The following is an 18,152-nucleotide window of genomic DNA, read 5'->3' as shown; positions in this document are numbered from 1 at the left end:
ATCTGAGCCTCCAGGCCTTACTTAGAATTATTAATTCACAGTCTGTTGAAGCCTGTTGACTATTTCATTTCATGCAGTCTCGCAGATTACTGTATGAAGCAAAGGTACAGGTGTTGTTACCTCCTCTGGCAAACCCTGGGGGTAGAACCGAACTGTGACAATCTTTGTTAGGCCCTCAAGATATAGATTGTATATTGTTTTGCCAATTGTAATTGTCTTTGTATTACATGACTGTATATGTAATGGCTGCCTTATGGGAAAGCTTATGCTTAGTATAGTAGGCTTGATTTGGTTTTTGTGACAAGCGTAGAACAAGCATTAGCAAAGCCAATAGATCTTGCCTATGCACGAGCTATTCGCTGTGCCAATATGTTTCAACCATGTTGTACACCAGCGTAGCTGTTTTCGAGCATGGCTAAAAGCTAGTGGGGTAAAGGAGAGTGCCGGAAAGTGAAGTATTGTGGAGTGGTGAAGAGTTGAGTGGAATGTCATGGAGTAGAAGGGCATAGAGTAGCGGGACAGAGTGTGGTAGAATGTTGTAGAGTGGAATGGCATAGAGTATCGTGGAGTGGTGTAGAGCAGAGTGGAGGGGTGTAGAAGGTGTGTAGAGTACAGTGTTGTAAAGCAGAGTGGATTAGATTGTCGTAGAGTAGAGTGGCATAGAGTGGAGTGGTGTGGAATGGCGTAGAGTGTTGTTAAGTCGAGTGGCGTAAAGTGAAGTGGCATAGAGTGTCACAGAATGGAGAAGAGTGGAGTAGTGTGTTGTAGAATTGAGTGGAATAAAGTGCCATGCAGTGGCATAGAGGGACTTCGTAGAGAGTTGTAGAGTGGAGTAGAGTTTTGTAGCATGGAGTGAGCTGCATGTTTGTGGCTCCATCTGTCCAAAAGCAATGTTGGCTAACGCAGGAGGCAGGGAGCCGGCAGGGACTGCGGGGGCCTAGCGGCCCCCCCGGTAGTGCCCAGGGGCTTGGGGTCCCCAGGACAATATTGGCCTGTTAGGGGGCCACAATGGCCCCCTTCCCAATTAAAGAAAGAAGGTGAAGGCCTGGTCCCAGGGGAGGGGGGCTGCCCCCCTCTCTTTAAAAAAAAAATATATATTTATGAAGACCTGGCCCGAGGCATAGGGTCCCTGAGACGAAATCGGCCTCAGGAGGTGGGCCCCCATCCCTTTATTCCAGCAATACAAAAAATGGGCCAAGCCCTGACTGATGGGGCCCCCATGGCCCAAAATGCCCTCCTTCCTAAAAAAATAAATAGGGAAAAAAGCTGTCAAATCACTGATGCTCCGTCCCCTTTCTCCAAAACTCTGCAAACATACCTTCTGGGGTGCTGCTGAATGGGGAATGAAGTCCCTTGGCTGCTGAAGGTCCACAGGGGCCAACAAGATCCCCTGTTACATCCAGTAAGCCCAACACAGTGGGATTACTGAGAGGTGGTCAGAGGCTACTACCCTTTCTGCACCCCTTTGCAAACGCACAACTTTGTGCACTGCTGGTGGGGGGATGACACCCCCTTGTCTCCTGAGAGCATCAGTACTAAAGTGGACTTCTTTCCCAAAGCAGCAGTGCGCCTTGAGGCACATTTGCAAAGTGGTGGAGAAAGGGGGTGTGGCCTCTGACCACATCTCAGCAATCCAGCTGTGTGGGACTTTCTAGAGGTACAATAAGGGCTAGTTGGTCCCCAAGTACCCTCAATAACCAAGGGGACGTAATCCTCATATAGTAGTACATTAGGAGGTGCTTTTACAGAGTGTTGGAGAAAGGTGGCGTGGTCTGCTATCAGATTTTAGCAATCCTGCTGTATGGTACTTACTGGAGGTAATAGGAGGTGTAGTTGGCCCACAAGGACATCCTTGGGGGCCAACTACCCCTCCTGTTACCTCCGGTAAGTCCCGCAGAGCAACATTGCTGAGAAGTTGTCAGTGGCAACGCCCCCTTTCCCCACCACTCTGCAAACATGCCTCCCTGTGCACTACTAGTTTGGGGATAAAGTCCCCTTGCCCCAGAGGACCATGTAGGCCTAGAAGCCCTCCTGGCACCTCCTGTAAGTCCTACACCGTTGTATCCCTGAGAGGTGGTCAGAGTCCCAACCCCCTTTCTCCATCACTCTGCAAATGTGACTGCTAGTTGAAAAACATTAGAAATTCACTGAAGAAACCAAAGGTTACAAGCACGTTATAGATAGCAAATAGAATTAAAAAACCTTAGGACAGCAATAGACGGTGTGAAATCCTCCCTGGGTCAAAAAATGGAATTGCTGGACAATAAGTTGGATGCGGTCACCATCGAGGTCAATCTCATTCGAGCTGACCTCACTAAGGCGAGCCAGAAAGTTAAGTCATTGGATATCAAGACCACCAGCCTAACGAACGACGTTGCACTCCAGCAGGCGGTTCGAGACCTTAAGGCCGCCGGCGCCCTGACTAACCGGAAGCTCGATGAGTATGAAGGTAGGGCCCAACGCAACAATGTCCGTATTACTGGAGTTCCCGAGAAGGCCGAAGGCCCGGCCCCTGACCTATTCGTTGAGGATATCATCCTTAATCATCTAAAGCCCAAGGGGCAGGGCAACTTCTTCACGATCGAGCGAGCTCATAGAGTGCCTGGGGGGAGACCCAAGCCGGTGGCCCCCCTGCCCAATGAATGCTAGGGTGTTAAACTTTAGGGACAGAGTCTCTATCCGGCAGGCTTCCTGATCGGGAGGTCCCCTTCGTTATGAAAACGCCACGCTCTCTTTTTTCCCGGATTTTACCCAGACTTTCCAGAAGCAGCGCCAAAGTTTCCTCGGAGTAAAGAAGAAGCTCAGAGATGCAGGACTGAAATACGCAATGATGTTTCCGGACCGGTTGCGGGTGGAGGCTGAAGGGAAGGTTTGGTTCTTCAGGTCCCGGAGGTGGCTTCGGACTGGTTGAAGAGCTGCCCTCTGAGCGGACTGGAGAGGCAGGACCGTGATGGAGGAGACGAATCGCAGGAAAAGGAATGATAATGGCCGCAGGCTACCTGAGACTTTCTGATAGTGTCTGGTAGGGGGCCCAGCCCACATGTGTTGTTTGTACTTTGGCCCTGGGAATATCATTGGGCATTGACTCAGAGCGGGGTGGTTACTCAAGGGGGTGGGGGGTTGACGGAGTCCTGACCCCTTCCTTTTTCTACTTTTAGTTAGTCAGTAGTTTAGTTTATGGGGCGACAGGCACACTGCCATTTGGGGTTGGGCGCAAGCCATGAGCAGGGGTGCAGGGTGGGGGGATGGGGTTTGGCAGCCTTTTTGAGCTCTATGTCCAAGGAGCTGTTTGTGTTCTGTATGGTTTTGTTAGCATCAGGTGACAACAATGTCAATAGACTATTTCCATAAATATGCAATGTCGAACGATAGACAAGGATCTGGGATAAGTGTGCTTATCTGGAATGTGAATGGCAAGATAAAGAGAGGGATGGTCAGCCAATTTATTCGAAGACACTCACCGGATATTGCGATACTACAAGAGACACATTTAGTAGAGAACCTTTGTATGGCGTTGCATAAAGGAGGCTATGAATTGGTGGCTCATGCAGGGTTCACTTCTGGGTCAAGGGGGGTCGGCATCTTGGTTAAAAATTCCTTTCCCACGACTATACAGGCTACATGGGTTGACAAGCGCGGCAGGTACATTGGAGTTTCCGGACAGTGGGAGGGGAGGACGGTCACTTTTGTTTCTGTTTATGTTCCGCCAGGACTGCAGTACTGTAGTGAGGTGTATACCTCCGCGGGGAGATATACCGAGGCTGAAAATAGTGCAATGATTAGAGACATCAAATTACCCGAGCTATCGGAAGAAAGTCAGAAATATCTGGACTCGCCGCTAACTGACGACGAAGTGGCACAGGCCATAAGGGGAGTACAGTCAGGGAAAGCCGCGGGTCCAAACGGTATTCCCATTGAACTGTATAAGTTAAGCGCCAACCGTCTTGCTCCGTTCCTCCGCTCTATGTACGAGGAGAGCAGGGAGAGGGGACAGCTGCCGTACGATCAACGAGTGGCCAATATTGTAGTCACCCATAAGGCGGGCAAACCCAGCACTATTTGTTCATCCTATAGGTCCATCTCTCTGCTGAACGCCGAGCCAAAGGTCTTGGCGAAACTATTGGCGACAAGGCTGGTCAAGGTTTTCACCTCTCTGATACATGCGGATCTATCCGGTTTTATGCCACGACGGGATACAGCCCTCAATTTGTGCCGGCTGCATGGGGTGCTGGGCAGGTCCCCCCCGATTCAGGAACCGACGGTATTGGTGTCTTTGGATGCCACTATGGCCTTTGATAGGATTGAATGGCATTATTTATTTGCGGTATTGGGGAAGATGGGCTTTGGACCCGAGTTTATAGACTGGATACATCTCTTATACGGGCCCCTCTGGCCAGAGTTGTTGTGAATAATCGAAAATCCTCTGACTTTCCCCTTGGCAGAGGTACGAGACGGGGTTGTCCCCTGTCCCCACTCCTTTTCGCTTTGGCCCTGGAGCCGCTCACGGCTTGGGTTAGGTGGGACCGGTCAATTTGTGGCCTGCGCTGGACGTTGGACTGGGAGGACAAGATTTCACTATATGCTGATGATATCTTGCTTTATCTTACTAATCCGAGGGGATCTCTGATGTGTATCCTGGATGTGCTTGCGATTTTTAGGAGATACTCTGGCTTTGCAGTTAATTGGTCAAAGTCGGTTCTTTTTATACTCGGGGGAGACCCGCCGGTAAATCCCCATAATTGCCCGGTTCGGCTTGAACCGGTGGGGTTTAAATACCTCGGTGTCTATATTACGCTAGACCCGATATTGGGATTTGCTAATAATCTGAGGCCCCCACTGACTCGGTTCAGGGGAGACGTGGCGCGCTGGAAGGCGCTGCCACTCTCCCTTTTGGGTAGAGCAGTGCTTTTTAAAATGTTGGCCCTTCCCCGGGTTTTGTACGCACTTCAAAATGCAATGGACCCGGTTGCAGCCTCTTACTTTAAAGATGTAGAGTCCCTGCAGAGGCAGCTTCTGTGGGACGGCAAGCCCCATATTGCGTTCATTAAACTCACTCTTCCGTGGTACGACGGGGGGATAGAACTACCTGACCTACGGACTATTGGGTCTCGCAGTTGGCAGCGGTAAATCACGCTGTCTACGGTCCCCCCGGAGACCCGGGGTATGCTATGGACCGCTGGCAGGTGCCAAAGGGCGACTTTACGAGAGCACTCTGCCAGGCCTGACCGCTTCCCCCTAGCGGGACCCACAGCACTCGCATTTGGCATGCGGTCAACAACTATCTGAAATGGGAGGGGAGGCTGACACTCGCCACCCTGTTGCGGAGCTCGGAGAAACTGGGCAGTCTATGGAAGTCTAAAAGGTTTGATAAATGGGACCTCATTGGGATCACACAGATTAAAGATGTTTGTTGGGGGGCCCAGTCCATACATTTCAATCTCTTCAGGACCAATTTCACCTACATGACCGGGAACATTACTGCTTCCTTCAGACTAAGCATGCTCTACTTATACACATTTACCAAAGATACACTGCTCCCCAACGCCTCCCCCCTTGAAGACCGGGTATTGGACGGTCACCTCCCTGAGAGGACCATCTCTCTAATATATAGAAAGCTCATAAACAACATGGAGGACCCGTTGGCACCTATAAAAACACGCTGAGATGAGGATGGGCTGGAATTTGATGACCAGGATTGGCAGGAGGCGGTTTCCTCTTAACGGGTGGTGGAGAGGAAACCGGTGCAGACATATTGGGAGAAGATCCACAATAAGATAAGGGAGGTCCTGGGGGTTGAGATCAGGCCAGAGGCCCGCAGGTGTATCCTGAATGTTTGGGAGCCCACAGATCTGAATACGTATAGAAAACAGTGGGTGACGCTGGCATGCATGGTAGCGAAGCATAATATTGCACAGTTGTGGGGAGCAAGTCAAGTGCCCCGGGTGGAGAAGTGGGTGGAGGATTTGGATTGGTGCAAGTTTAGAGAGCGCTCAGTATATGCGGCTAGAGGGTGTCCTGCAAAGTGGGGGAAAGTTTGGGAGAATTGGAATCACCACCGTGGAGATATCTGTGTACCTACGATACGCCAAGATGATGTAGAGGTGCACGAGTCCCCGTGATCCACTATCAATATTCTGTATCGTATTTTCTTGATATATGGAAAGTAATGATGTAATCGGCAAAAGTTTAAACTGTCACCTGATGCTCATTTATTGTTGATGTCTCAATAAAAAGATTTATAAACCTTTTTAAAAAACCTTAGGAATTCACAAAAAAACAGAAATTCAGTCGTTATAGTTACCTGAGTTAACTATAACGTGCGTCCCTGCAATTCTCTGCTTATGACCTCACATATTGCATCACTCATGACATGGTCAGTAATATAATTGATGACATCTCAAATGACATCACTGATATATGTGTTACTTTATTAACATACAACAATTGCAAAGTGAGAAGTGGATTATGAATGATCTTGGAATGGTATTCCCTACAGATACGTATTTCTGATCTGATCTTTACATTCTGGGTGATCGCGGGTAAAGTCTTTTGTGTGACCAACAGATTGTGAGTCGGTATTCATATCCACAAGAAACAGGATCATCAGAATAAAAAAATATTCTCATCAGAAGGTCTTCACAGAAAAGGTCCTACATCTGGTAAAGTAACCCAAATGCTATTTAATATGCTCCATGTGAGACCCATAAGCAGCATTTAACAGGCTGCCCCAGGATGTAATAAATCAGACTATTCTGCTCTGCTTCTGCAAATATTCAAAGGCCTGGTTGTTCTCCTCTCCCTTTTAATGTGGGCAGTCTATTTGCCCACTATTAGTGTTTCTGGGTTTGGTTTCTTAACTATGCTAGCGTCAAGACGCTTACGGGCATTCGTGTGCTTTAGAAGTTTGTAAATCAAATAATTTAGAGAGGTAATACTGGTATGACATATAAGAAGACTTTTTTCATTTACTGTGTTGATAGCCTCTTGCATGAGTGGGCTACAACCCAGTGAGCGCCTTGTTATTGTCAGTAAACCAAATACTCATTATTACGCTTGATGTGTGACCCATAAGCATCATTAGAAGGGTTCATAATGGCATGGCATGTGAGGCTATATTGTACATATCATGGGCTGACAGGATCATTTACCAAGTGGGCTATGGCCCAGTGATCACATAGATGTTTCCCAACATGTACCTTTCACCAGCATCTGCACTTCTGGGGAAAAATCATCTTCTCGCTTAGGAATAAACACTTCCTATGCTTATATCAAAGTCAAACCATACTCGTGGCAAGAAGTAGTTCTATCCAATTGAGTATGCCGACTTAAGAATTGGAGTCCAGTTCTCTCCTGTCTCTTTGCAAAAAAAATAACACACCATGTTAAACATGCACACACCTTTAACCTTTTAATCATACTGTGCCAAGGCAACATCTAGCAAGCAATTTGTGGGCATTAGCCTAGATGTATACCCAGGTATTCTATACTTTTCAACCCCATAGGGAGTTTTGTTTCTGAATCAACAATGTATCAAGTTTCCAAACGCGGTAGTGGCTCCTGGAGGGAGTGCTGCGGGGTGGGGGAGGAGCAGGGTGGGGGGTAGTAAACTACGGCATATGACCGAACAGAGGTAAGTTAAAAAATAAATAAATAAAATTAATTTTGTTGCGCGCGCTGCATCGCATTTGGCAATGCAGCTCACACAAAGAAATTGTTACAGAAGAAGAGGGAAGGTGCACCTGATGTGAAGTAAATCAATCCAACCAGATCTATTCCAAAATTGCTTCTTTATTGGATTTCAGTCTTAAAACTGGCAAACCGCCAACGCGTTTCGTCCCCCTAGGGGACTTCGTCAGGGCGCCAGAAAATCCAACAGAGTGGTTACATTTGATGCAGTTGTAAAGAAGGAGGTATATATAAAAAACCTCTGAAAGGCAAAATAGGCCTTGAATGGATAAATTGAGATTATAGCAGTAGCAGTATCAGAATCCTATAAATATCCAAAGTCAGAAAAACGAATGAATGAGAGCTAGTGGTATCTTGTATTTGAAGGAGCATCCAGATTAGGAGTTCCAAGTGTACCATCTAAAACGGGTCATGGTCCTCCGTAACGGCATGATAACCTGCAAGGGCCCAACGAAATTGATTTTATTTATTTATTTGTTTACTTACCTTTGTTCGGCTGAATGCCGTACTTTACTACCCCCACCCTGCTCTTCCCCCGCCCCGCTGACCCGCAGCACTCCCTCCAGGAGCCACTACTGTCCAAACGTCTTTAATGGAGTTCCCTATCTTGACACAGTTTGTATTGCGTGATTCTATCTGTCCTAAAGAACTGTAAGAGGTCTTTGTTCCCTAGTGGTGTTTGTGGAAATGCCTTGCTACTGGGAAGTGCTTGTCATTGTGCATGTGAAGTATCTCTTATGGGGAATTGTTACATATGTGACAGATTTGTAGGAATGATGAATCTTTCAAAAAGGGAAAAATATCGTCCTCCCAATGCATATATTAGCACCCCCACCCGCACGACCCTGACTGTCTGGGACAGAATTACAAGCAGGGAGGGTTGGACTTCATTCCCTTCCTCTCACATACCTATCTATTTTAATCTGGCTTTTCCTCCGGCACTACATGGGGGGTCCTTTGATTGTTTGAGGGAAGGGGGATGCCTTAAATTATCTGATATGTTTCATAATGGCGAGGTCCTGACGTTTGATAGGTGTAAAAAGGAATTCGTAATCCCCCAGAGTGAACACTACCACTATATCCAGCTTAATCACTGGGTCACAACACCTCACATTCGAGAGGCGGCTCTTGGGGATCTTACGGACATGGGAAAGTTGGTGATTTATAGGGCAGGCTCCATGAAAGGCACGATTTCTGCTCTCTATGGCTTGCTGCAGCACACACTGCATTCTCGAGGTATATGTCTTTTTGGGAGCGAGTTTTAGATAGGGATATATCCGAGATGTAATGGGCACACATCTGGAGGGACATTGCAAAACATAACAAGTCCATGGCTCTTCGAGAGGCTCACTACAAAACACTACACAATTGGTACCTATACCCCACAAAGCTCCGACGAATCTTCCCTGGCACTTCGGATCTCTACTGGCTGGGGTGTGGGCTTCAGGGGGACTTCAGGCATATATGGTGGGACTGCCCAAAGATCCGGCCATTCTGGGACGAGATCCTATCTCATATCAAGGACATGCTGGGTTATACTCTCTCGACCTCCATAGACTTTGCTCTCCTTGGAGTTAGAGATCCAACTTTGGACCACTAAACCAAAGCCGACAAGGCGTTTATGTGGACGTGTCTGGGGGCGGCCAAGCTTACCATAGCGGCTGCATGGAAGAAGATGGAAACTCCGACGACATCACTGTGGCATGCCCGACTGTGGAGAATACTTTCCATGGAACGTCTTGCAGACATATATTTCGGGACAATTTCAAGGACTTCGAGCTCAGTTGGGGTCCACTGGTTGCCTTCTTGTCTCAGGGTCGGCCTTCTGCTGTTTGCCCTCCGACTGTGCGGGCCATGCACCTTTTCCAAATATAGGTTTTCCCTTGGTCACTTTGAACTAATGCAACCCCTAGGGTATGCTTTGAGAAGGCCTTGAGCTTCCCACTAGTCACTATGCCAGGATAAAACTGCCTCATGATTTATTTACCTTTTCTTTCTTAATACAGTCTACTCACCACCGGGGGGGGGGTTGTTTTGGGGAGGTGGGGGTTGGGTGTTTAGAGGTCCATTTTTGGGTTGCCGAACCTCTCTGAGTTTTGTTTTCTTTAAATTAGCATAACTCATTTCAAGAGTGGGGGGTGGTAGGATCTGGGGTCTTGTGAAGCTGAACCCACCATAGCGGACTGTTTTGCAATCCCGGAGACTGCGCGTCCTCAGGTAGCTGTGAGGTCAACCACCTTTTTGTTATGCTCTGTTTGCTGCTCAATAAAAAGATTTTTGACAAAAAGGGAAAAATATTATGGTGGAGAGGTTCAGAGAGAAATAATTTCCACATTAGGTGGTTGAGAAAGCAGTACAGAAAGTAAATGTCAAAACCAGTGATGAATCACTCTGTGGGAAAGAGACCCAGCCACACAAGTGGATGTTATGGTTTGTATACTGTTTAACAGAAGTGTTGGAATGCTTTGTGAATCCTCTTAGATTCCGGAAAATTTGTTTGCAGAAATGTGAGGAAAGTGTGTGATTTGCAGCCAAGGTTTGAGGTTTGCAAGGCATTTTGGGTAAAAACAAAATCACAGTGGGATCTACATGATTTACACCCCACTGGACTTCCCTGGCTGTCTAGTTTTCCGTAATGTCTCGGATGGATAGATTTCCCTGGGTTGCGGTTGAGCCTTACACAAATATGGCAGCTGTCCACCTCGTCAAGGAAGGTTGTTTTTCATGCCAAAAATGTTATGTCTCAACGTTAGGTTTTGGGGCCTTCCTGTCATACGCTGTAGGTGCAGCCACAAAACAAGGGTAGCTTTTTTATTAGTAGAAGAATGGGAACGCTTGGTGGTTTGAATTTTGTGGATCCCTGCAGATTCTGGAACTTTCTCTCTCAGAAATGTGAGGAAAATGTCTAAAGTTAGCCACCTTGCCCAATCCAAAGAAGTGACGTAGCTAAAAGTTGTCTATTGGGAGACTTTCTTATCCAATCGCTATCTTTTCCTTTTCTAAGAGTTGCTGGTGAAGCTTCATGAAACTGCACCATATACTACTTTATTCCCTATAGCTCCTGGGTATTTTCTTCTAATTTCTGGGAAGAATGGTGGAATGATGCACATGAATGGGAGAGGTGTGGCGCAGCGGGCAGAGGTGTGGCACAGCTGGGAGAGGTGTGGCGGAGTGGCCAGAACGACTGACTCTGGTGCGCGAAGCTCACTGTTCAAGCCCCAGCCACAGCTCAGCTCAGCACTATGGGACTCTACACAATAGCTGACTTAATCTCCTCAACAGCCCCCAGCGCCTTGAAACCTTTATGGGAGTGATATGTTTGCGCTTTACAAATAGAAATTATTTTATTATTAATATGGTCAATTGGAGTATTTTCTATTATGAATATGGTCAATTGGAGTATTTTCTATCAGTTTGCGAAATTCACACCATTTGCTTTTATTTATCAAAACGCAATTACACATAATTATGCAAAATACAAATCTGTCATTGCACGCTATATTTTAGCCCAAAATGCGTCCTTGTTTAAATATTTGATGCAAGCAAGGGTATATTTTCTGTTAACAGTAGTGCAAAAAAGCAAAAGAACTGGAAAGAACAGCCGTTTACGTTCTATTGTTCCCATTCGTTCACGTAAAATTTTGATTGTGAATGGCACTTTTGCAGTAAACGTTTACCATGCATGTTGCGGAACTACACTAAGAGGCGTAATATCATTTTGGGAATTTTGCGTAGAAAGAATAATGGGGGATTCCTAAAATTACACATGTATAATTTTGCTCACGTCTAGTATTATCGTGCTCTGTCTCTCTTTCCACTCACAGCTTGCAGGATATAAACTCACATGTTGTGCTCCAGTTTTGGGATGATACAGGCCTAAAGCCAAGGGCTAAATTAGATTTATCTTTCATCTCAGACCAGGGAATACAAAAACAGGCTGTTTCCTGATATCCTCTTGAGGTGGCTTGGAACTCGGTTCACACAATTACGTGATCGTCGAGAAGACAACACTCAAATAAAATATTTACTGCATTTGGAGACCAGTACTGTGTTCATGTCCAGTTCATTTATTTCAGTTAGAACGCAACAATTCCCAAGCACGTTGCTATTACCAAGGACTTCCCATCTCAACTTGTACATATAAAAAAACATAGTTAAGAATTTGAAATATATTTAATTTCAAATAAAAGCAAATCTTTGCAGGAAGTAAAAAAAAAAATGGAAGTTTTTTACAACCTAAGTTAAACATATTAGACTGCAAACTAATTACCAAAGGGAAAGCCACATTAATTTGATGTTTGAGTTGATGCTTTTCCTTGTTTAAAATATGGTTCTTGCACATTTTGGAAAAGAGTTTCTTGTTTATTATTTTTCAAAATGCTCAAATAAAAAAAATCGGCGAACTGGACTGTTTCTCCCCTTCCTAGAGGGTATGCAACCCCAAAAAATATATCAGTGAATGTCGAATTCCACTTGCGATAAAGTAGCTGAGTGGTTTGGACCAGTAGTGGTTGGTGTAAGGGAAATGTGGTGAGCTAGCGGGGGCGGTTGGGTGGCAGCCCATGGGTGAGAGGAGGGGGGGATGGGGTGGAGCGCAGGGTTGCAGAAACTATTTTAAAAGAATGAACAGGTTGAAGCTTCCACCTTGCCCAGCGGCCAATCCCAAGCCTGCTCTCACCATGAGAGCAGTGTCTCAATTGGGCGTAGCGTGCTTGTTTTGCACTCTACCGGGAGCTGGGAGCCTGTGCCTGCTGATCTCTCCACCCAGGAACACAGCTGGGTTGGAGAGTGCTAGTGTGCATGGCGGTTTGGCCGTCCTAAAACCGCTGTCCAAACCGTTATGCGCACTGATAGCAGGGCCCACCACTCCTCCTCCTCCACCTACTGCAGTGCTGTGGCCCCGCCCCCAAGACTCAGCCACAGGACGAAAAATAAAATGATCTGCATTCAGATCATTTTATTTTTCGTTTGCCTCTGCAGGCGGTTGGGCGTCGCTCCTTCGCCGTAGTGGAGGTGCCGCCACTGAATTTGTACCCTTGTCACCTAGTGTGGAATCGAGCACTGTGCACTTATATGAAATATACTTTGGACATGAGGGGTGACTATACTCCATTCATCTTTCTTTGGTAGGTTCTTGTCTGTTATTGCCTGTTGACTGACACCAGAAAAATATGGTGCTAATTAAATAAGAGGAGGTATATTTTTTAATGAGGGTACTTTTCTTCGTTTATGATGTTGGGCAGACAAAAACCTTCAGTTTATGCAGACTTTTGGTGATTAACTTCTCATAATGGATTTTGATAGGTTCCACGCCTCAGCACTGTAAACCCTCTCCTAACATCCATAGCCGATTGTGCATCATGGGGCACACATGGACCTCCCATGATCTATTTTAGAAATTGGTGTTGTGAACAACAGTAGTAGCATAAACCTTACTATCCTGACAGCAAAGAAGCCGCACTTCCTGTGATTACATCACAGCACCGACCACCACCGATACTAGTAATCTCGTGTGTATGTTTTCTTGTTGACTCCTTCCTCCTCCATCAAAAACCAAGAACAGTCACAAATTCACGTAACTGCTGAGGGATAATGAATCAGACTCCACTTAGAACAACTCCCTAACCTTCGTAAGCTGAGTCAAACTCTGGTAAGCACTCCCTTTTAAAGCTCAATCAGACTCCAGTTTCACTTAGCACACCTAGCTGAGCTGAATTAGACTCCAGTTAGCACAACTTCATAGACTGAATCAGACTCCAGGTAGCACACCTTCATAGACTGAAGCAGACTCAAGTTAGCACACCTTCCCAGACTGAATCAGACTCCAGGTAGCACACCTTTGTAAGCTCAATCGGACTCCAATTGGCACACCTTCATAGCGGGAATCAGAGTCAAGTTAGCACACCTTCATAGACTGAATCAGACTCCAGTTAGCACACCTTCATAGACTGAATCAGACTCAAGTTAGCACACCTTCATAGACTGAATCAGACTCCAGTTAGCACACCTTCATAGACTGAAGCAGACTCAAGTTAGCACACCTTCATAGACTGAAGCAGACTCAAGTTAGCACACCTTCATAGAGGGAATCAGACTCAAGTTAGCACACCTTCATAGACTGAATCAGACTCCAGTTAGCACACCTTCATAGACTGAATCAGACTCAAGTTAGCACACCTTCATAGACTGAAGAAGACTCAAGTTAGCACACCTTCATAGGCTGAATCAGACTCCAGTTAGCACACCTTCATAGACTGAATCAGACTCAAGTTAGCACACCTTCATAGACTGAAGCAGACTCAAGTTAGCACACCTTCATAGACTGAAGCAGACTCAAGTTAGCACACCTTCATAGACTGAAGCAGACTCAAGTTAGCACACCTTCATAGACTGAAGCAGACTCAAGTTAGCACACCTTCATAGACTGAAGCAGACTCAAGTTAGCACACCTTCATAGAGGGAATCAGACTCAAGTTAGCACACCTTCGTAGACTGAATCAGACTCAAGTTAGCACACCTTCATAGACTGAATCAGACTCAAGTTAGCACACCTTCATAGACTGAATCAGACTCAAGTTAGCACACCTTCATAGGCTGAATCATGCTCCAGTTAGCACATCTTTGTAAAGCTAACTCAGACTCCAGTTAGCACGCCTTCATATACTGAATCAGACTCCAGTTAGCACACCTTCACAGACTGAAGCAGACTCAAGTTAGCACACCTTCACAGACTGAATCAGACTCAAGTTAGCACACCTTCATAGAGGGAATCAGACTCCAGTTAGCACACCTTCATAGAGGGAATCAGACTCAAGTTAGCACACCTTCGTAGACTGAATCAGACTCAAGTTAGCACACCTTCATAGACTGAATCAGACTCAAGTTAGCACACCTTCATAGACTGAATCAGACTCAAGTTAGCACACCTTCATAGGCTGAATCATGCTCCAGTTAGCACATCTTTGTAAAGCTAACTCAGACTCCAGTTAGCACGCCTTCATATACTGAATCAGACTCAAGTTAGCACACCTTCACAGACTGAAGCAGACTCAAGTTAGCACACCTTCACAGACTGAATCAGACTCAAGTTAGCACACCTTCATAGAGGGAATCAGACTCCAGTTAGCACACCTTCATAGAGGGAATCAGACTCCAGTTAGCACACCTTCATAGAGGGAATCCGATTCAAGTTAGCACACCTTCATAGACTGAATCAGACACAAGTTAGCACACCTTCATAGACTGAATCAGACTCAGGTTAGCACACCTTCATAGACTGAATCAGACTTCTTTTAGCACTTTTTAGTACACCTTTAATTGTGAGCGAAATCAGACGCCAATTAGACCACCTCAAAGGACAGGATCAGACTCCGGATACCACACCTTCATCCACTGAATCAGACGCCCGTTGGGAAACCTTCCAAATGCGAATCCGACCCGGTTAGCACACTTTCATCGACTGAATCAGACTCCCATCAGACTCCTGTTAGCACACCTCCATAAACGGACTCAGACTCCGCTCTACGATGGAACCAGCAGATCCATCTGGGAATTCACCCCGACTCCCAAATACTCTGCGCCGCCATAATTGCCTCCTACACAAAAGCCAGCACCCTAACATTCAATGACATAACATAATCAACAACATGTGTTCTTCATGTTGGATTCCTGCAACATCTGTAGGTGAATTTTATCATGTTGTTTAATTTGTAGGACATGAAATAAATAAAATAAGTAATGGGTTGCCCTGAACCTCTTTTTTAATTTGTTATTGAAACTGTGTGCCCTGTCCATTTATTTTTGAATGATTAAGAGTGACACTTCCACACAGGTTCTGCAAACCATCTATTTTGGGCTCTGTCTCTTCGCCGACGTGGTTCTGCTGCTTCACCCGGACCGGAAGAGGGGCTTCGGCCGTCACCTGATGTTGCTCCGGGACTGCATGTTCTCCGTCCTCGCCTTCCCTGTTGGCACAGTAAGTAAACCTTACCAGCGATGACCTTTGAACCTTAACAGCGATGACCCTTAACTGTTTAGATCCAATGTCGGGTGTTGTGCTGCTCACATCCATCAGGGACTTTGAACCGATCATATGACTTTAAAAAAAAATAACTCTAATGCCAACATCGTCTAAGTGCATCTATGTCGAAAATAGAGAAGAGATTCTAACACTAAATCTAAAACAAACCGATTATATTGGTTTATTCCGTATACAACATGGAGATGGCGATCCATTATTTTGCATTAAATATGTGGCACAAGTAGTTAAACTTAGTCAGCTAGAAGGCAGACCGGAGCGTAGCTTGGTCAGTAAGATTGGGGGGGAGGGGCCGGGGCTTCAGATTTTCCGCCAATTAGGCATGCACATAATGTTTAAATACACTTCAAGACACGTAGGGTGCATGAGAGAGGCCTAAGGGGCAGTGGAAAGGAAGAGGAATGCGGATAGGTAGGAGTACTAATAAAGAAAACACAATACCTTGTAAAATAACCAATACTTTTGAGGACTTTTTTTGAGGACTTTCAAAACAGACTGAAAGCACCTGTTCCCAACTATTTAACAAAAAATACATTGGGGGTGGGGCTGTAACACTCCAGACACCCCCTCCCATGAAGCTCTGCCCCTGTAAGCATATTTAAAACTATTGAAGGTTACATTTAAAGTACCCAGCTAGTTCAGTTGCGCATTCAGATGGTGTTTGTAGGTTTAAGACCGGGAACCCCTTAAACTTTGGGGGTGGTGAGCAAATTTGGATGTGAAACGAAATACTGAGAAAAATCCAAACCACAACTGAACCTCCTGCTGTAAATGTGTTGTTAAAATGATTGAGACTTAAATTAATATATCGCCCTGCTATATTATTCAACATATATTGAAGTAGATAGATAGATTTTTCAAAAACAATGCAAAAGGTAAAAGTTTAAGGCACATACATCCAGCAACAAACAGGGACAACTTTTTGTATTCTTTGCCTGCCGGAGAATTTTGGCAAAATTTAGTACCTAATCTAAAGCACATTGGATGAGCAAATTGTTAAAAATTGGAAAGCTTTAAAGACAACTTTTTAAAGGGTATGCGAGGTCGCTGCCAAGAACGTCTTGCGAAATGTAGCCACGAACGTGACTTTTTAAATGCCATTTTGTCTGTAACCGTTATAAAAATCTTGCTGGGATTTAAATACGGTTATAATGATCAGTCTAAAAATGTTTGACAGTTTAGTGGCAAATGGTACATCCTCGGAATCTTTTGCCAAAACTTTGTGAAATGTAAGCAAAGTCCTGGGACACGATCCTAGATCAGGCATTTCATTTGCAGGTTCTGCTCATCTAAATGATACACAATACGTTACATTTCACGTGTTACAACTGTATTTCAGATATGTAAATTTTTAGACACAGGAGCCCACAGTCACACAATTTCTAGTGCAGTGCTGAAGCTAGGAATAGAATCCAGGTCCAAAGGTTCCAAGGTGAGCAGTCATGAGATTCAAGGTGCTACCGAGGCGGAGAGGGGCACTATACACCAATGTTGCCGCGACTCCCAAAGTCCGTATACTCTTCTTTGCAAGCTTCCCAAATGCTCCCTGTATGCACACTAGCCAAATTCCCTAGTTTTCTAAATAGCTCTTAACAAACTTACATAATGCCCCTTTTATTAGCACATGGAATAGGTTTCCATATTTTCCTGCTAACAGACTGTGCAGTTATCTTTAATACCCATCTAACACTTTGCAATTTTTTAAGATTCTATGGGGAGCATACTTTGCCACCTTCCTTATTGGCTACAGTATACACTTTTGCAAATTCCATAATGCCTACTTAGAAATGCTTCAGTTACCATAATGAGTCTGCTGATACTGTGTTCTGTATTCTACATTTTCTAATAGTCCAGTTAGCAGAGGGCATGATGCTTTGTTGGCTGTGGCTACCACAGCCTCTGCCCACTAGATGCACTAATGGAACTCACCCTAGGTGTTAAATCTTTGGATGATAATAACAAGTCAAGTCAAGGCAAGGATTTGTATAGCGCACTACTCACCCAGAGGGTCTCAAGGCGCTTGAGAGGGGGGTCGTTACTTATCGAATAGCCAAGTTTTGAGTTGTTTTCTGAAGGAGAGGGGGTTCTGTGTAAGGCGGAGGTGGGTGGGGAGGGAGTTCCAGGTTTTGGCCGCTAAGTAGGAGAATGATCTTCCTCCCATGGTGGTTCTTCGGATGCGTGGAATCGCGGCGAGGGCTTGATTGGATGATCGTAATTGGCGGGTGGGGGTGTAGAAGGTCAGGCGCGTGTTGAGGTATTTGGGTCCCAGGTCGTAAAGGGCTTTGTGTGCGTGGGTGAGGAGGCGGAACGTTATTCTCTTGTTGACGGGGAGCCAGTGAAGGTCTCTCAGGTGACCGGATATGTGATTGTGGCGGGGTATGTCTAGGATGAGTCGGGCGGATGCGTTCTGAATGCGTTGGAGTTTATT

General features: G+C 45.6%; 1 protein-coding gene across 1 annotated transcript in view; it reads left to right on the top strand.

The window, feature by feature from the left end:
* LOC147706218 (androgen-induced gene 1 protein-like) overlaps nt 1-18,152 on the top strand; it is a 186,514-nt gene that overhangs the window by 51,090 nt on the left and 117,272 nt on the right. Inside the window, exon 2 of the mRNA XM_086932645.1 lies at nt 15,518-15,661. Coding sequence (XP_086788771.1) covers nt 15,518-15,661 — 144 coding nt within the window. The remainder of the gene's footprint in view (nt 1-15,517; nt 15,662-18,152) is intronic.

This window comes from Lissotriton vulgaris, chromosome 7, assembly GCF_964263255.1.
Source record: "Lissotriton vulgaris chromosome 7, aLisVul1.2, whole genome shotgun sequence".
Classification (NCBI taxonomy): Eukaryota; Metazoa; Chordata; class Amphibia; order Caudata; family Salamandridae; genus Lissotriton; species Lissotriton vulgaris.
This window is presented reverse-complemented; position numbering and strand designations above follow the sequence as displayed.